General features: G+C 45.2%; 1 protein-coding gene across 2 annotated transcripts; it reads right to left on the bottom strand.

Moving 5' to 3' along the window:
* Positions 1 to 801: 801 nt before the first annotated feature.
* On the bottom strand, positions 802 to 20,266 carry ZBTB33 (zinc finger and BTB domain containing 33). 2 transcript variants are annotated; one of them, XM_083486423.1, is made up of 2 exons: positions 20,160 to 20,266; positions 802 to 5,616 (listed from the first exon to the last, which is right to left on the bottom strand). In XM_083486423.1, the coding sequence occupies exons 1-2, from the start codon at positions 20,200 to 20,202 to the stop codon at positions 3,593 to 3,595; spliced, it is 2,067 nt and encodes a 688-aa protein (XP_083342549.1). In that variant the 5' UTR covers positions 20,203 to 20,266; the 3' UTR covers positions 802 to 3,592. The 2 variants fall into 2 exon arrangements, with proteins under 2 accessions (XP_083342549.1, XP_083342550.1); XM_083486424.1 differs by lacking the exon at positions 20,160 to 20,266 and adding an exon at positions 9,549 to 9,675.
* Positions 20,267 to 20,373: the final 107 nt, after the last annotated feature.

Below are 20,373 nucleotides of genomic sequence, written 5' to 3'. Positions count from 1 at the left end.
AATCTGTTGCCCAACCCAGGACTGGAATAAGACGCCCTTTCTCAGGTATACTTGCAGGGGGGTGTTAAAAGGAGAGGCACCCTCCCCATTTGCCCTCATCTTTCCTTTGGTGGCAGCAAAGGCATTGGGTCTGGAATCTAAGAAGGGAAGTGAGAAGGGGCACCCGGACCCATTTCAGGGGGAGTTCCCCTTAAGGGAACTTGGAAGGGTGGTGCTCCCTGTCCAGAAGACCAGTTTAGGGGCTGAAGGGTCACAGCACTCCCTACCAGGTTGTCCATGTTTGCTTCAAAGCTGTACATGCTATAGGGGACCCTGACATTGGACAACCCCCTATTGGTTGTATGAGTATTCACCAGCACTCAGGCTGTTCAGTCTTTTGATCCATGCCCTAGGCCTACACTAAACCTATTCGCTGTAATCAGTCAATAAAGTTGTGGCCTTTATTATTCTCAGCTATGTATCATGGTTTATTTCTGTACTTCTGCCTCTGCGCTGCCACTAGTATTCTCTGGAAGTGTAGTTTGTTTAACTCCCTAACCAGCATCTGCTATAAGATGCACAAAACCTATCATTTGAAGGAATAGTGAGCAATTTTTACTTAGCACAAAGCAACTTTTCTTTTGCTAAGAACTACTAATATTTTCTCTTTAACAGGGATCTGGTTCACTCCTAAAATTTTAGAGAAACTTGAAGCATGTCTCCTGTACCAGAAGGAACACACCAATTTCAACTAGTGATTAAAATTATCATCACCACCACAAATCACAGATTTAAATATGAACGACTCACTTTAAAACATGATTTATGGAAATATTTTCTTTTTAATCCCTCCCCCATAAACAAAATGTATTCTCAGTCTAGATAACAAAGGACCTTTGCCCATTACTGCAAACATAGATTTCCAACATCCTTTTTGTCATAGCTTATCACATTTCAACAGACCTTACTTTCTTGCCAGAAAAGTAGATATATATATATTTTTAATCAAGGGATTAAAATCTAAAGGTGAAGGACCAGGAGCAAGACCTTGGGGGGTCATGGCAGAGGGCTTGGTTAAGACGTCAAACCAGTGGTGCAACAGCCATGAAAAATGGGGGTGACGCTCCTTAGAGGAAAGATTACAGACTTTTTAGTTTAGAGAAAAGGCTAGGAAGAGGCAAGATGATAACAGTTTATAGAATAGTGGAAGAAGTGGATTTTTAAAAAATTCTCCCCCTCTCATGGACATCCAATGAAGCTGAACGTTGGAAGATTCAGTATTTATTCATGCAGCACATAGTCAAACTATGGAACTAGTTTCCCCAGGAAGCAGTGATGGCCAACAACTTGGGTGGCTTTAAAAGAGTATTAGACAAGTACCTAAAGGAGAGGGCTATTAATGGCTACTTGCCATGATGGCTATATGCTCTACTTCCACAGTTGGAGGCAGCAATGGTTCCAAATAGCTGTGCTGGAAGCCATAGAAGGGAAGAGTGCTTTTGTGCTCATGTTTTGCTTTCTGGTTTCCCGCAGGCACCCGGTTGGCCACAGGCCGCAGGACTAGATGGGCCATTGGCACGATCTAGCAGGCTATTCTTATGTTCTTAAAATTAAGGTCCAGAGGTGGTTGCGTTGAAAATGAAATGTTTATTTCACAAAACATGGGGAGAGGGAATTCTAAAGTGGTGGGAAGAAGAGATTTTAACGACATACCACTGATTTCTAGCTACTTCTATTCATCACAATCCTTTCCCGTCTTCTATAACGTCTCCACACACCCCCTACAACCCCGCATAATTTACAAAAATTTAGGACGTCGTTCAGTGTAAAGCAACAGACTACATGACTGCTGACCAGTTTACTTGGGACAAGCTCCCCTCCCCCCAAAGATGGACTTTTACTATAACCACAGCATTTTTAAAAAATGTGTAACATTGTGCAAGAGGGGGGAGTAAACAGGCACAATGTCTGAGACCTGACACACCCCTGCCAGTGAAAGTATGTGAGATGTTAAATCCTTATCAGAACTCCTAACTAACCTGACAGTTACCCTGAAATGAAGTCAAACTAAGTTCATGAAAAACTATAAATAAGTTCAATTAGGGGGAAAATGACAGTAAGCCCGCAACTTACACGGGGGTTATGTTCTGGGGAGAGTCAAAGCACATTGGGTGCAATAGCAGCTGTAATTGCCAGCCTTTTTTACCCCTGAACACTCTCCTCCTTTCTGCCCCCTTTAAAAAAACGTTTTGCCAAGCACATGAAGTTGAATGCACGCTAGTTAAATGTAAGTTGTGAGCGTATTGTACATCATTTGAAGCGTAACTTTGGGAAACAGCTTCCACACCCTTCAGCACAAACAAAAACAAAAACCCACCTATACAGTTATATCTGTCACCACCTTTTCCCATGGTAAGCTAAATGGAAAACGGCAGCTTAATCTAAACCACCAACATGATTTCAGCAAAAGGAGGGTCTGACATAATTCCTTGATATTGGAGGGTAGAAAATGTGGGCAGACTGAAGAAGGGCAATGTCATTGGACAATTTTGCTGACAAAGCCCCTCCTGTGTTGAAGGATAGAACACAATGGTCCAGCCACTGCGTCTTTTTAATTACCAAATATAAATAAAACTTGTTCAGGCTTCTTCGAACAAATAGCATCTTTTCTCCTCCAAGATAACAAGCTTACATTATGAGCAATTTTTGTGAAGGCAGAATGGTTATTTTGGAGCAGAACAGATTTAGGATGCCACTTAGAAAATAATTTGATTTATGGACAGGATGATTGGACCTTCACATACCCTCCCACAACAACACTGTATTTTCCATTAAGTTAAAAGGAGTGCAATGATTTCTACTATAAAAAAGAACTAAGCTATAATCAGGAAACCTATCCAGACTGCCTTTACGTAGTCTCAAACAACTAAAAAAAAAATCAGTTTTAAAGAGCTAGCATGAAAGAAGGGATTACATAATAAGTGGTTAAAGAGGCAAGAAATGTTCCCATTATTCTACAAGTTATCGGAGTCATTTCTCATTACAAAAGACTCTCAACTTACGTGGGGGTTATGTTCCAGGGATTGCACCTAATGCCAAAGTCATGTTTGGTCAAAACACACTGGGTTCAATGGCAGGAGGGATTGTCACAGTCCTTTTTCCTGGACATCTGCCCCCTGTTTAATTAAAAAAAAATTTTTTTTTGCCAAACACATGAAGCTGAATGCGCATGGGTTATAAATGCATAAGTTGTGAGTTACCTTTATTGTAAAGAAGCCACACCTTTTCAAACAATTATTTCACCAGATTTCGATCCATGATAATAAACCAAACACATTTAACACCTAGCTTCTCAAGTGCCTTTTCCCATATTCAAGTGAAGCGTTTTTCTTTCCCTGACCAATTTTCTTTCACAAGCATCTCTGAAACTTATAGGCATTCTAGTCTTAACATACTACATTTTGTTGGCTAGGAGTTAACACAGACTTGTTATATAACATGAGATGTCCTACAACTTTTTTCAAGCAGCCCATTTAAAGAAGTTTTTCTTTATATATATATATCCATATATATATATCTATATCTATATTTCTATTTCGATCAGAGAGAAGATTCAGTAAGATTCCGGTATAACAAACTCAAACTCAGTACTGCCATCCGATGGATTTTGTTTGAATAGTGATTCGTTTCCCTGCGGAACAAAGATATCATCCCAGGTCATTGGCTTTGCTGAAGGGTTAGGGGCTGGTTCTTGAGGGGCTTCTTCTGCAGGGTCAACAGGATAAACAAGAGCATTGTCATTTACCATAGGTATATTGCTGGAACTACCTGGAATATATGCATAATTTCTGATCTGCAGAGACCGGCAGGGATGCAAGCGATATAGCTTGGACTCGCCAGAAGGATCCTGGCTGTGAACCGATCTTACATGCGTGGCCATGACCTGATAGTTGATGAAACACTGGCCACATGCCAAGCACTGGTACCGCCGCTCCCCGGTGTGGTGAATCTCATGCTTGGTGCGGTACTCTGCAAGAGGAAAAACCTTCTCGCAATAGCGACATGGATACTTCTTCTCCCAAGAATGCACATTGAAGTGTCTCCGCAAACTTGTAAGACAAACGTAAGACCTCCTGCACACAATGCAGATGTAGTAGACCTTGCCATCCATTATGAGCTCGTAGTGATCATCATGCTTCACTTTGAGGCGCTTCCTGTTTGTAGAATCGTCCTCCGATGTTCTGGGCATGTCATCCAACTGCACTTCTGCATCAGCTTCATCTTTCACAGGAATTACGATGTCATAGGTATCTTCACCGATGTTTGCATAAACCTTGCAACCTGTCGACAAGCCTTCTATCTCAGTAGCTTTATCTAAGGTGATGGTCTTCTGGCCTTCTGTTACGTGCTTTGGCACAGAGTCCACAGGAGCTTCCTTGTTGCTCCCAGGAAGAACATCGGAAACTTTCTTTTTGAACTTTCTGGGTTGGGAGACTGCTTCTTGGGGAAAGCTAGGACTGTGCTTCTTCTGTACTCCTGTGGCATCAGGTGCAGCAGCTGGTTTAGGGGTGGTGGGCTGCTGGACCAAAGAACTGCTGCTTGCTGACCCTGGGCTGGATGAACCGAGGATGTCGTCGTCATCTTCAACGTCCTCATCCTCATCCTCTTCTTCATCAATGGCATTGGTCTCCATGTCAGTTAAGGAGTCGTTAATAGATGGCTGCTGATTCTCTTCGGGGATGGGAGATACCTCTATTTCATGCGATGAGCCAGCATTCGGCAGAGCTCCAATCTGCGGCCTATTTAACACAAGCAGATTTGAAGCCGCAGGTTTTGGAAGCGAGGGGACAAATGGCTCAGCAGGTACTTGGTTTTCAGTTGGATTTGACTGGCCAGGGCATGAGTCAAGCCTTGGAGCTGTCACTGTCGCTGACTGAGGCGGGGAACTGCTGGTACAATTTATTTGGTCAGGGACTCCCACAGGATTTAGGCAAGGCTGGCTCTGTGCTACTACAGTAGGCTCCAGGGGACAGTCCTTTGGAGGCACAAGCTCGGAGCAGAAAATGACGTCGTCATCGTCAGAATCACTAATGGTAATCTTTGCAGAATCACACGCTTCCCCATGCAACGAGACCGTTACAGCGGGCTTCTCGTCAATTAGATTTTGGCCCCCAGCTGGTGTTGGAGGTTTCTGTACTTCGAGGCCATTAGTTTCAGAGCTGGGCCATTCTGAAGCGCCAGGCTTGACACTTCCTGACATACTTTTCACCTGCTGCAAAGGCCCACCCAAATCAGCAAGGAATTTAACTCCCAGCAACTGCCCTGATTTAATTATCTCATCGAGCAAGTCCGATCTTACCCGGACTATTTTGGAGCTGTAAATGTAATTGAGAATTTCTGCAAAAATCTCTGCTCTGATGAAGTTCAGTTCAACCACTTGACCTGCAAGCGCGAAAAGCTGGTGGAAGTAAGTGCTGGAGGCTGAGAGGACATTTCTGTGGGCTCGAAATTTCCGGTCTTCCACAATGATGGTAACATCACAGAAAAGTCCATGTCCTCGCTGTTCATCCAAAGCCTTTAACAACATGCCAGAGTACTGGTTGTCTGTTGCGGTGATTAGCTTCCTGGTCTCCATTCCTACAATGAGAAAGAGAAGTGTGTTCATATGTATCTGCAACAGAAGGAAATGCTTATACTCTGTGCCCCAAATATCATCTTGAATGTTCAGTAGCAGCATCTTGAACCAGAATGAAAGCTTTTAAGTTGGAATGTTAATGAATTTGAGATTATCTTGCTTGGAAGCCATGTATTAAGGAACAACTCAGAGTTCCTCAAAACGGAAAGCATTAAGAATATTTACTACTACATTTCCCAATAACCTGGGCTACGATCTTAAACTACAGTGGTACCTCAGGATGCGAATGGGATCCGTTCCAGAGCCCTATTTGCACCCTGAAGCGAATGCAACCCGTGTCTGCGCGTGCCACGATTCGCCACTTCCACACATGTGTGTGACATCATTTTGACCGTCTGTGCATGCGTGAGCAGTGAAACCCGGAAGTAAAGTGCTCCATTACTTCCGGGTCGCCGCAGAGCGCAACCCGAAAGCGCTCATCCTGAAGCATATTCAACCTGAGGTATGACTGTACTTATTTTAAAAGTAAATTCTCTTAACAATAATGGCCCTTATTTTTGCATAATGTGTTTAAAGTTGCATGTGTTACTGAGGGGGGAATCATCTAAGAGAGTGTGTGTACAAAGACTGGGTTCAGTTCCAGATACTATCAGATAGGAAAGCTGTGCTTAAAAAACCAAATAATTTATTAATGTCCCAAACTAAATACTGTTTCCCGTCAAATAAAGCCAAATGTTATAAGGCTGAAGCCTCTTGGTTGATGGAAAAGCAGCTTTGAAAAATATCTAAGCAACGCTGTCAGTGACGCTTTTCCTAGAACTGTTTTGCAAAAAAAAGATAAATATTTACAAACATCTGTGCAAATCCAATACATAAAGAAGACTGGTTATATTATATCAGCCTCTTTGGGGATAAATGCATCTCTCATTCTCCTAATTAAGAGGAAAACTAAAAATATTTTTAAAGAATACTGTTAACTGAAGCATAGAAAATGCAAGGGGGCATTTATATATTGTTACACAACCGAGGGCTACTACCTTACACATGTATTGTTAGTCAGGTTGTCAGAGCAAACAAGTCACTGAGCTCCCAAGCCTTTAAGTACAAGGTGAAAGGAGCATCTTAACAATTGCACCTTTCCCATAACTGGAGAGAAAAGTTGCAGCTGTTGTGATACTCAGTCTTGGGCGACTGTTAAAGACATGGGAGCCCAGTTCCCTATTGCATCCTTAGAGCAAAGAGCTTATCCAACCTTCTTCTTGTGCAGCTGCTTTTACCCTGGGGGAAAACTGCTCTTTAGTGACCAGTCAGAACAAATGACAATTTGGCTTTTCCTCATATGTTACCTGCCATTTGTTCCGATCTATAGCTGAAACTGCTTGGACCTGTGCTTTCTAGGATGGGCCCAGTGAGACAATGTTGTATATTAGAATAATTAAAGTGCAGACAGCTCCTGTCCTGTACGAAAGAGAGTGAGAATGAAGTCAGAAATTCAGTGCTTGTAAGATCCTACAGACTGAGAAGCCAGCTTGATTAAATAGTATAGGCATGCCGAGACATATAAAACTACTTAAAGGGACTATAGACTGGATATGTGGGAGGAGAGCATGTGAGAGCATGACGCCTGGGAAAGGCCCACTTTCAGGACTAAATCTATCTCCACCACAGCCACTACCACCATCAATGGCAAAGAGAGCTGCAGACCAGCTCCCTCTCACCCTGTGCTGCACATGTAAAAAGGGATAACCAGACTGAAGCTTCCATTGGCTGCAGAGGGAAGGGCAGAACAGAGTTTTGAGGTTCCCCCTTGGAGACTCAATTCTGGGCTACATCACCTGGAAATCAAGCTCACTTTGCCAAGTTGGCTCAGTTACTCCTACCCTAATTGAAACATCACCCTAACCCTAACCACAGCTGGGGAAAGTTTCAGCTGCAGTCAAAGCTGGAGAAACAGAACCTGTAAACAAAGCATCAACTCTTAGGAGTGAAGCATAGAGGATTATCATGCAGAATATATTTGTCAAACTGGAGCAACAAGTTTCTATAGGAAAAGCAAAAACCTTGGGAAATCTTTGATTGCTACATACACATATTCTATGCTCAACTCCACTCAGCTTCACACTGTGTCCAGAGACAATCAGCTAGTGCATGCAGTTCTTTTGTGATTTTGCTTTATACATGCCCCAAACTGAAGGCTGACAGAACCACTGCAAACAGCAGCAGCAGCAGCAGCAGCAGGGAGAACTTCTGGGTGGCTGCTGTGTAATACTTTCAAGTGTGAATGATGGTATTCAAATTATAAGTGTGTGAAATGGAAGAGGCTTTAAGGTGCCATTTGTGGGGGGGAAGTGAGTGAGGGGTGAGATGCAACTGCAAGAGGAAGATGCTAGGTGGAAAAAGAGCAGAAGCAGAGATGGGGGGGGAACACTTGGGAGGAAAAGAAACAATGAGCACCAGGGAGGGAAGAAGCAAACAGCAACCTCAGGAAGGGGATGTGCTGTAGCACCTTAGGAACATGGGATGCTGCATTATACCAAATCAGATTTATGAGTCTATCTAGCCCAGTAACGTATACACTGGCTGGCAGGGGCTTTCCAGGGTTTCAGACAGTCCTACCTGGAGGTGCTGGGGACTGAACCCGGGACTTCTGCACGCCAAGGAGGTCCTCTACCCCTTGAGTTGCAGCTCTTCTACTGGGAAAGCAGGGGGTGGGGTCATGGCAGAGCAACTCACACTGCAAGTCCCCCTACACTAAGCATCTACTGTACAGCTCAAGTACCGTATTTTTTGCTCTATAAGACTCACTTTTTCCCTCCTAAAAAGTAAGGGGAAGTGTGTGTGCGTCTTATGGAGCGAATGCAGGCTGCGCAGCTATCCCAGAAGCCAGAACAACAAGAGGGATCGCTGCTTTTGCTGCGCAGCGATCCCTCTTGCTGTTCTGGCTTCTGGGATTCAGAATATTTTTTTTCTTGTTTTCCTCCTCCAAAAACTAGGTGCGTCTTGTGGTCTGGTGCATCTTATAGAGCGAAAAATACGGTATACTCTCTAGGCCCTTGTCCCCCCAAGCATAGCTGGACTAGGGGGCTCGTCCACACTTCTACCTAGAAAGCATGGGTCCAAGTGCTTTTCCACATTCTAGGCATATGTCTGAGTGGTTTCCCCTTTGTCCCTCCCATTCCTAGGGCAAACCTGCTCTTTAGCGATAGATTGGAACAAATGGCCACCCAGGAAAAACCCGAATCGCCTTTACAAGAGGAATTAGGGATAAGCCCTTTAACCAGCCACTCCCCCCCCCCCCGCGCTGAATTGGAACAAACGGCAATCTGCAGAAAACTCAATTGTTGTTTGCCCCAATTCAGCACAAAACCATGTGTTTCCCTGGCGGGCAGGGGGGTGGGGGGGGACAGGGAGATGCAAACGGAAGTATGAACAAGCCCTGATCAATGGGGGCTGTCCTCTTATTTGTTATTTACCCTTTGCTTCCAAAAAGAAAATAAATCGGCGGCGGGGGGGGGTGCTCTATCCCTGAAAGGAACGGAAGAATCCCAGTAGGGGCAAACCAACACACTTGAGGGTTCAGCACAAGTTGGTGGAGTGGGGGGGGGCGCGCAAAAAATAACGGGGGAAGCGGCTCTCCAGGACACCCCAGGGGGCTGCTTCCTCTCCCCCCGGCTCCTTCTCCCCCCACCCTCTTTCTCCAGCTGAGCTAATGGGGGAAGCCGCTGAGCCGCCTCCCCGTAGCACGCTGGGGGCGGTGGGGGAAGCACGCGCAAGGCGGCACCGGCTTGCACAAAGGAGAGCGCGCCGCCTTCTTTTCCTGCCGGCCTCACCCGGTGGATTATCCTTCTCTGGGACGCCGCGCGCACCCCGCGTAAGTGGGGGTTGGGGAGGCAGGAGAGAGAGGGAGAAAGAGAGAGATATACGGGCCCGATACCTCCGCCGCGCTCCTTGCACCGTCGCCCAAAGCCGCCAGCCCCGAAGACAGGCGCACGCGAAAACGCGCCGTCCGCAGACGTCCAAGACGCCTCTCCCCGTTAGCCGCGCCGCCGCCAGGGGCCGCTGTTGCGGGCTCTCCGTAGCGCCAGCGCCGCTTCCTCTCCCCGCCCCGCCTCCGCGCGCACGCTCGGAAGGTTTCGGCGACTTCGCCAGGGCGCGCACGGCAACGTTGGGAAAGGGCGCGTTCGAAGGGAGAGCCTTAAGGAGAGCGCGCTCAGCTGCTGTCGGAAAATTCCGGCGAGAGAAAGGAAACCCAGAAAGCTCTTCGGCAACTTTCGGCTTTTGGGACGAGGACCGCATTCTGCGCAGCTCCAAGTCTTTTTTAAAGAAAATAAAAAAATTAATTGATCGATCGGGTGGTTAATTTATTTTATTATTATTATTATGATTACTATTATTATTATTAAAAAATGGAGCTGCCAGAATGCGGTCATCTCGAACACTCCAAAAGCCGAAATTTCATTAATTAAAAGTAATTAAAGTCATGAATAAAAAGAATTAAGGGGTGGATGGATGGATGGATGGCTAAGGCTCAGCAACCACAGAGCCAGGTCCTAGAAAGCCGCCACCCACGTGGCTGAGAGACATCAGAGCATCATCGCAAGCTCTCAAGCCACGTGTGCCCCAGAACCCAGGGAAAGTCCGAGTCTTACTAAAGAATGGGGCTTCCGTGTAAACATAAAAAGGAGAATGCTGAGAACTCCTATGCATGCTCTGTACTTGGGAAGGAGTCTCTTTGAAGCTTACTTCCGAGTACAGCAAGCACCAGGTTGTTGTTTTTTCGGGTCGGGGGTGAAGGGAAGGCATAATCAGACAGCACCTCTACCCTCAAAGCCCACAGACTCTAAATAAAAATCAGCATTTAAATACTCGTTCACTTTGGCTATAAAAAAAATTACGCTGCTGCTACACCTGACTACCTACTACAAATACAAGTCCCACTCCAGTCAAGAGTGCCGGTGTTAAACTCACCAGTACCGTACTGAGAAAGAAAAGCAAGTTGATGTCCTGGGAAACAGCAGCTTATTCCAGGCAGCCACTGAATGACTGGAGGTAGCTGGATATACTTCACTTTATGATGCATAGTCAAAACACAACTTGCATGTTGATACGGAAGGGGAGGGGGCATGTCTTCTTCACCTCCTTCTTCGCTACAATATATCCATTTATTTCCAATTGTCAATGTCAAAAGGGACTAAAATCTATAAAATTCATAGAAAATCAACGTGCCAATTTGCTCAATTTCTCTAGGACTCCATGACACCTCCCCTGTCCTCCATAATCCCTCAAGCAAGGTGTCAAGACCCTAATCCTGTCAAATCACTCTGCCAAGCCTTTCCTCCGGGCAAGGCCAGGTGGCAGACCATACATGGACCATTGTCTTCTCATCAGGTACTCAGGATGTGCTTATCTGCGCATATCTCCAGCTCTGCATAATCCCCCCTCCCTCCTCCATATGTTAATCCGGTGTAACCCAACCTCTTCCTAATGTATTCGTGATGTAATCTGTGTAACCCAACCTCTTCTTAATGTATTCATGATGTAACTAGGATGTATTTTGCACTGTATTCTGGGACATGGGGGGAAGTTTCAAAAGTTCATGTCACCCCTTTCTCGGGGTTCAATCTCGTCTTGAACCCGTTGCGCAATAAACTTGGATCGTCTGCAGTTTGCTCCTGTCTCCGGCTGAGCTCATTTTCCTCCGCAGGGACCCGCGGACTTAGTCCGACGAGCTGGGTGGCAGAGCAGCCTCGCACCCAGATTTTACCGTGACAATGTAAAATGCTTCCGACATTCTTTAAAAACATACCTTGCAGCTAATCTCAGCAGGGGCAAAAATAAAGATTTACTTACCAAGTCTGCAAAGTGCTATCTGGGTGTCCCAGGAGCCACTTCAAATGCTAGATACCTATGCTAATGCCCTGACCTGCATTTGTCAATCTTGATAAAGACAGCCTAGAAAGCAGCTTGCCTCTAGCTAGGCTATGGCTTTAACTGAAACTGTTGATTTATGCACATCCAGTCAATCCACAAGTGTATGAGCTGCCTACAAGTTGACAATGCAAGCCACTTATTAATCACTTCAGATTAGGCAACTGGTCCTAACATATATAAAAAAAAGAACTTGATTCAATAACAGAAAAAACACAAGAAGCAGAAGTATCCTTTAAATCATCTATTGTCATTTAATTGTAATTACCTATTGTCATTTAATTCCCACCTGTATATTGATGGTGTCAATAGAAATGACTGCCGTTTGTTTGTGTTGCTAATGTACTTTCTCCGCTTGCAGTTAGCACAGTTCTGGGATTCATACCCTGCTTTCTCAGTAGAATCTGCAAGTGGTCTCTATTGTTTTCTGGGAGAGGCTGAACTGGTGAGCAGCCCTTGGAATGCTTGCCCACTAGGAAATAAGTGTGGACCTTTCAATAGTTAAGAGAATGTAGATGTATTCTCCTTCTTAGAATCATAGAATCATAGAATCATAGAGTTGGAAGAGACCACAAGGGCCATCGAGTCCAACCCCCTGCCAATACTTTCTGGGTAAGTATTTCTAATATTCCTCCCTACCCACATCTCTTTTCACTTTTAGGACAGAGTCAATTCCTCAGAGAGAGAGAAAATTGTGGTAGTGCCTGTTATTTCCACAGTCTCCTGTAACTCCAATACTACTTTAACTTTACAAGTCCCCAGGTCACTTCCTGGGCAAGATGGTGTCAGGCAGCAGGGAGTCCTATTGCGTGACTCGCTGGATCATCACCTTGTGGTGAGTGGGCTTCCACATTCCTAAGACCCTTGTGAGCGAAGCCGTTGGGAGTCTCATACTCCCAGCAGGATCACCAAAGGCGGTAAGGTCAAAAGGGAGGAACTAGACCAAGAATGATCCAAGAAGTCCTCAACGGCAGAACAGGCGGAAGATACAACGGCTGTGAAGGCAGATGAAGGCTGCAGCAGATAAGAATCTACCGTGAGTAGCCATCGCAATAGAGCCTTACTGCGAAGACTGTACGTTGGTCAGCGTGCACTGATCTAGACACATAAAACAAATTCATGCACAGGTGTCTTCCAAAAACCCATCCCAAACCCAAACCCCAAAAGTCCCATGGTGATCGGCAAATGGTAACAGGGGCAGGACTGTGAAATCTGGAAGCCCCTAGTCATGAACCAGTACATGGGCGGTGGATACAGATTCAGTCACTCTGACTCAAGGAATGAGGCAGTTGAGCAGCTCGGCAGCTATGTCCATGACTGAGCAGTCCTATTTAGGATCCACTCTGTCTGCTCATCCCAAAAAGAGGGAGGGGCTAGAAAAAGTGTCCTAAACATAGTCTGCGTCCCTATTTCCCTGACTGTATTACCTTGCACAGTGGGGACACCCAAGGGTCATAAAAGACAATTGATCTTTGGAACATGGAATATATGGACTTTGTTGGATAACACAGACGGTGAGCATTCTGAACGCTGAACTGCCATCATTGCAAGAGAGCTGTGACGTTTTAACATCAATATTGCAGTGCTTCAAGAAACTCGAAGAGCTGGTGAGGGACAACTGAAGGACGGAAAGGAGGCTACACTTCTTCTGGAAAGGTCTACCTGAAGAAGAACATTGAATACATGGAGCAGGCTTTGCTATCAAAAACAATCTTGTGAAGCTCTTGTCAGAAGTCCCTACAGGCATTAATGAGCAACTTTCAACCCTTCAAATAAAACTCACCATAAACCATCAGACTATGATTCTAAGCGCTTATGCACCAACACTGGATGCCAATGAAGGCATTAAATAATTTTTTTTACTCTCAGCTGGATACCATCCTCTCAGAGACACCTAAGGAGGATAAAGTTATTCTCCTGGGTGATTTTAATGCAAAAGTTGGGCGAGATTTCGATCTGTAGCCTTGGACTATTGGGAAAGAAGGAACTGGCAACAGCAACCAGAACAGAATCTTACTTTTGACTATATGTGCAGCACACAACCTTGTTATTACCAACACACTCTTTCAACAACAACAAAATTGAAAACATCATGGAGGCACCCTCAGTCAAACCACTGGCACCTCTTAGACTATGTAATTGTCCGAGTAGAAGATTGCTGTTATGTGCTCCTTACCAGAGCTGTGATGAGTGCTGACAACTGCTGGACAGATCACCAATTAATACACTCCACGATGGCTATCAAGATTATACCACAACGTAGGCTTCAAGGTAGGAAACCAAGGTGCAAAACACTCAAGCTTCTCAAGATTGCTTCCAAATGACTCTTAAGGACCATCTGCATTTGGAGTTCCCTGATAACATTGAGGAACACTGGACCAAGCTAAAAACATCCATTACTGCAGCATTTGAACAAACTATTGGATACCAAACCAAGAAACACCAGGACTGGTTTGATGAGAATAACAGTAAGATTGGAGACATTATTGACAAGAAAAGGAAGGCTTTTCAGATCTGGCAAAGAGATAGAAATAAATAAATAAATAAATAAATAAATAATTTATACCCCACCCATCTGGTGGGGTTTCCCCAGCCACTCTAGGCAGCTCCCAACAGAATATTAAAAACATGATAAAACACTAAACATTAAAAAATTCCCTAAATAGGGCTGCCTTCAGATGTATTCTAAAAGTCAGATAGCTTTTTATTTCCTTGACAACTATTGGAAGGGCGTTCCACAGGGCGGGCACCACCACTGAGAAGGCCCTCTGCCTGGTTCCCTGTAATCTCACTTCTCAGAGGGAGGGAACCACCCTCAGAGCTGGACCTCAGTGAACGATGGGGGTGGAGACACTCATAGAATCATAGAGTTGGAAGAGACCACAAGGGCCATCGAGTCCAACCCCCTGCCAAGCAGGAAACACCATCAGAGCACTCCTGACATATGGTTGTCAAGCCTCTGCTTAAAGACCTCCAAAGAAGGAGACTCCACCACACTCCTTGGCAGCAAATTCCACTGTCAAACAGCTCTTACTGTCAGGAAGTTCTTCCTAATGTTTAGGTGGAATCTTCTTTCTTGTAGTTTGGATCCATTGCTCCGTGTCCGCTTCTCTGGAGCAGCAGAAAACAACCTTTCTCCCTCCTCTATATGACATCCTTTTATATATTTGAACATGGCTATCATATCACCCCTTAACCTCCTCTTCTCTAGGCTAAACATGCCCAGCTCCCTTAGCCATTCCTCATAAGGCATCGTTTCCAGGCCTTTGACCATTTTGGTTGCCCTCCTCTGGACACGTTCCAGTTTATCAGTGTCCTTCTTGAACTGTGGTGCCCAGAACTGGACACAGTACTCCAGGTGAGGTCTGAACAGGGGCACTATTACTTCCCTTGATCTAGATGCTATACTCCTATTGATGCAGCCCAGAATTGCATTGGCTTTTTTAGCTGCCGCGTCACACTGTTGGCTCATGTCAAGTTTGTGGTCAACCAAGACTCCTAGATCCTTTTCACACGTACTGCTTTCAAGCCAGGTGTCACCCATCTTGTATTTGTGCCTCTCATTTTCTTTGCCCAAGTGCAATACTTTACATTTCTCCCTGTTAAAATTCATCTTGTTTGTTTTGGCCCAGTTCTCTAATCTGTCAAGGTCGTTTTGAAGTGTGATCCTGTCCTCTGGGGTGTTAGACACCCCTCCCAGTTTGGTGTCATCTGCAAATTTGATCAGGATGCCCTTGAGTCCATCATCCAAGTTGTTGATAAAGATGTTGAATAAGACCAGGCCCAAGACAGAACCCTGTGGCACCCCACTAGTCACTCTTCTCCAGGATGAAGAGGAACCATTGAACCCTTTGGGTTCGGTCAGTCAGCCAGTTACAAATCCACTGAGTGGTAGCATAGTCAAGACCGCATTTTACCAACTTCTTTACAAGAATATCATGGGGCACCATGTCAAATGCCTTGCTGAAATCAAGGTAGGCTACATCCACTGCGTTCCCTTCATCTACCAGGCTTGTAATTCTCCTTCAGGTATACTGAGCCAAGGCCATCTAGGGCTTTAAAGGTCAGCACCAACACTTTGAATTGTGCTCAGAAACGCACTGGGAGCCAATGTAGGTCTTTCAGGACCGGTGTTATATGGACTCAGCGGCCACTCCCAGTCAGCAGTCTTGGTGCCACATTCTGGATTAGTTGTAGTTTCCAGATCACCTTCAAAGGTAGCCCCAAGTAGAGTGCATTGCAGTAGTCCAAGCGGGAGATAACTAGAGCATGCACTACTCTGGCAAGACAGTCTGCAGGCAGGTAGGGTCTCAGCCTGCGTACCAGATGGAACTGGTAGGCAGCTGCCCTGGACACAGAACTGACCTGCGCCTCCATGGACAGCTGTGAGTCCAAAATGACTCCCAGACTGTGCACATGGTCCTTCATGGGCACAGTTACCCCATTCAGGACCAGAGAGTCCTCCACACCTGCCCAACCCCTGTCCCCCCAAAAACATTACTTTTGTCTTGTCAAGATTCAGCCTCAATCTGTTAGCCTTCAGACACTCACACAGGACATTCACCGCCTTCACTGGTGAGGTAGAGCTGGGTATCATCCGCATACTGATGGACACCCAGCCCAAACACCCTGATGATTTCTCCCAGCGGCTTCATATAGATGTTAAAAAGCATGGAGGAGAGGACAGAACCCTGAGGCACCCCACAAGTGAGAACCTAGGGGACTGAACACTCAATCCCCAACACCACTTTCTGGACACGGCCTAGGAGGAAGGAGCACAACCACTATATAACAGTGCCCCCAGCTCCAAGCTCCTCTAGGCGGTCCAGAAGGATGTCAGGGTCGATGGTTTCAAAGGCCAAATCTGGAAGAGCTGTGTACAGCTATTAACCAAATGAAAAACAACAAAGCCAGCGAAACTGATGGGATACCTGCCGAAATCTTCAAAGTGGGTGGAATTGAACTTACACAACAACTTCACAAGCTCATCAAAAAAATCTGGGAGAGAGAGGAGATCCCAGCAGACTTTAGGGATGCCAAAATGATCAAAAGGTGACAGAATGGATTATGGAAACTATCGAGGCATCTCTTTATTAGCTGCGGCCAGCAAAATTCTGGCAAGGATCTTAGCAAACCATCTCTTAACAATATCCGAGGCTACCTTTTCTGAATCCCAAAATGGTTTTAGACCTTCTAGGGGGGACAGTGGACATGATTTTCACCACTCAACAGCTTCAAGAAAAATGCAGAGAACAAAACCAGCCCCTGTATATGGTGTTTATTGACCTGACTGAGACCTTCGATACTATAAATCTTATTGCCCTTTGGCATTTCCTTCTGAAAATTGGCTGCCCAGATAAATTTGTGTACATCCTTTGGCTCCTCCATGATGATATGACAGCAACAGCAGCAATGGTTCTCAAAGTGAACCATTCACATTAGGACCAGGTGATAAACAGGGTTGTGTTATCGTCCCAACTCTATTGATTATTTCATTGCCATGATCCTACACTTTGTCGAAGGAAAACTCCCCACTGGAGTAGAAATCATAGATCGAACAGATAGAAATCTCTTTAATCTGAGTAGGCTGAAAGCAAATAGTAAGGTTACCTTAACTTCTGTCATAGAGCTTCAGTACACTTAGAGGATGACCTCCAAACCATCTTAAATATCTTCACGCAAGCTTACAAAAAGCTTGGCCTTTCACTCAACATCCAAAAAACCAAAGTGCTGCACCAACAAGCACAAAGCAACCCCTCTGCAGTGCCACAAATCCAACCCAATGGTGTAACGTTGGAAACTGTTGATCACTTCTCCTACCTGGGCAGTTATCTTTCTACAAGGGCCAACATTGATGCCAAAAGCCAACATCACCTAAGCTCTGCGAGTGCAGCTTTCTCCAGATTGAAGTGTTTGAGGACCGGGACAGTCGCAGGGAAACAAAAATGCTTGTACACTACTATTGTACTACCAACTGTATGCTTGTGAAACATGCACCTCTTATAAACACCATTTCCAACTCCTCAAAAGATTCCATCAACGGTGTCTATGAAAAATTCTACACATCACTTGTGAAGACAGGCAAACTAATGCCAGTGTACTGGAAGAAGCAAAGCTCGCCAGTGTCAAAGCAATGATTGTTCAACATCAACTTCGTTGGACTGGTCATGTTGTTCGGATGCCTGATTATCGCCTTCCAAAGCAACTACTCTATTCCAAACTTAAAAATGGAAAGTGTAATGCTGGTGATCAACAAAAGACGTTTAAAGTCTCTCTCAAGGCAAATCTTTAAAAAGTAGTATAAACACCGACAACTGGGAAACACTGGCCTGCGAATGCTCCAATTGGAGAACAGCCTTTACCAAAGGTGTCATGGGCTTTGAAGACACTTGAATTCAGGACAAAAGGAAGAAACATGCTAAGAGGAAGGCACATTTGACAAACCCTCACCATGTTCAACTCCCGCCCAGAAACCTATGTGGAAGGATGTGTGGATCCAGAATTGGCCTCCACAGTCACTTATGGACTCACTGTTAAAACCATGTTCATGGAAGACAATCTTACTCAGCTACAAGTGATTGCCAAAGAAGAAGGCTTTAACTGAAGTGAATCAAATAGCTCTACCTATTATACTTCAGTCCAGTTAATGTTCACATTTTTATTATTACTCCTGTAAGACAGGCTTCAAATAAAATTTCTCTCAGTTGGCTAAGGTGCTAATGATATTTCATCTTTCGCAAAATGGGAAGGCGTAGGGAGAAGCGTTATAAGCACTGTAATTTCTTTAGTCCCAAACACATAATGAAGAACGCTTGTTGAACTGCACTAGGAAAGCTCTGTCGGTTAGAGCAGTGGCGCCCAATTAGGGGTCTGGGGATCCCTGGGGGTCTGCAGAACACACCCAGGGGGTTCAGGGACCCAAACTATATTTTGGGTCATTTTTGCATGGTAATATCTCAAATTTTATGGTCTGTTTAGCGCTGTGTGATTTTTCAACAAATTGGCCAAAATCGGCTTGGATATCACATCGCGATAACAATTTTGACCCAGCAATGTGCAGCAATATATTGCTCCTCACATAAGGGAGAGCAAGGCAGCCAGTTTCAAGGCACCGCTGATACCGCATGATGAACTCAGCCGTTAACACGGCTGATCTGAGCTTGCCTTCCTCATGCTGAGGGAGACAAAGGCAGCCGATAACACTGCAGTCTTCCCTCACAATGAGGGAAAACAGGGTAACTGTGAGGCACTGCCTTTCACTCATGCTGACAAACAGAGCAACTGATCGCCTTCACTTCAAGGCACCATGGCACTATCTTTCCCTGGCACTGAGGTGGAGCAGCTTTTCTCAGTCAGCAGGAAAGCAGCAGCAGCCACAGTGGATGTGCATCTTAGCTGGCTGCCACTGCTGGCTGTCCCATTGAAGGGGGCTTGATGCACCACCCATCCCCATCCCATCCCTCTCAAACAATGTGGTGGAGGTGACTCTGCTTCCTCTTCTCCCCTCCCCAACCCATTCTGATCTCTGCACACACCCCACCCACTGGATCTATGTGACTGCTCCTTCCCTCACCCCCAATTTCAGGTATCAGAATATCGCATGGTTTAGCAATATGTGTCACAATGTTGAAAACAAGGTATCGCTCAGCCCTAGTCTGTTTTTCAGTATACCTAAAATCCTTTGCTTATTAGGTGCTACCCCACATTTTGTTCAGAAAATTGCTTTTTGAAAATAGGGGGTCCATGGCTTAGCTTTTGAAAAATAGGGGGGTCCCTCAGCAATTAGCTAATTGGGATCCACTGGGTTAGAGCATGGAGCTGATTACACCAGGGTCACAGGTTCAATCCCAATATGGGACAGCTGCACATTCCTGTATTGAAGGGGGTTGGACTAGATGATCCCCAGGGTACCTTCCAACTCTACAGTTCTATGAAACTACTTCCTAATTATGTTGTCTACATTTAGGGTACAAGAGAAGTATTTGTGTAGCTTCCCAACAATGTTCTCTAGTAACTTTTAGGATCCAACCTATCCTGAGAATCACATTCCAGAACTTCAAAATGAACAATGAATCTGCCACCTATCCTGCACATATGATAGGTATCAAAATGCTGAATATCAAAACACTGTTTTCCTTTATGGGTTTTGTGGATCTCAGCCCTGGTAAAGCTTAGCTGGGAAAACAGAATTGCCAGTTCAACTAATCTGTAGAGATAAAAAGTTTTATGAACGTATGGATTTATATGTGTGTGTGTGTTTATATCTGAGAGACTAATAAAAACTGAGGTGGTTCTTAACGCCAAGAGAACTATTTTTTAATCCTACATTTTGCTACCCAGAATCAGAAAACGCAACAAGAAGCCCTTCGGTTCTTAGTCTTATTTTTTTTAAAAATAATCCCCAGTATTTGAATCCCCAGTATTCTGTGCACCCCACAGAAAAGAAAGGCGCGCAACAACCCAGCCAGGACCTTGCTTCGCTTTTTCTTTTATCCAAAGGGGTTGTGTCAAATGGTCCCTAATAAACCTCCCCCGTCCCCGCCTTTTTCAGTTGCTTGCCCGGCTCCTTAGCCGCACCTCCGAAGCGCAATGAACTGCCAGGAAAGGTTGTTCTCACCTGGAGTTTGGCCTCCCGCCTCGGTCATGGCGCCAGCCTCCATCGCTCCTTAGGGGCTGCAGCCCATCCAAGCACAAAGGAACCGTCTCTAGGAACCATTGCGAGTCACCTTGTAGCAGCACGAGCGCTATACGGTGTTACGCCCGGATGCAAAGGGTGACCGTAGAGATAAAAAGTAAAGAAACGTAATCTACGTAATATTTGACCAGTGAAT

This window comes from Podarcis liolepis (genome assembly GCF_965112155.1).
Source record: "Podarcis liolepis genome assembly, chromosome: Z".
Lineage (NCBI taxonomy): Eukaryota > Metazoa > Chordata > Lepidosauria > Squamata > Lacertidae > Podarcis > Podarcis liolepis.
This window is presented reverse-complemented; position numbering and strand designations above follow the sequence as displayed.

Excerpts from the sequence above, each read along its gene's own strand:
- ZBTB33 (XM_083486423.1), bottom strand. The coding sequence starts at position 20,202 with ATGGAGGCTGGCGCCATGACCGAGGCGGGAGGCCAAACTCCAG. Across the intron at positions 5,617-20,159 it reads GGCGGGAGGCCAAACTCCAG|GAATGGAGACCAGGAAGCTA; the intron begins GTGAGAACAACC and ends TTCTCATTGTAG.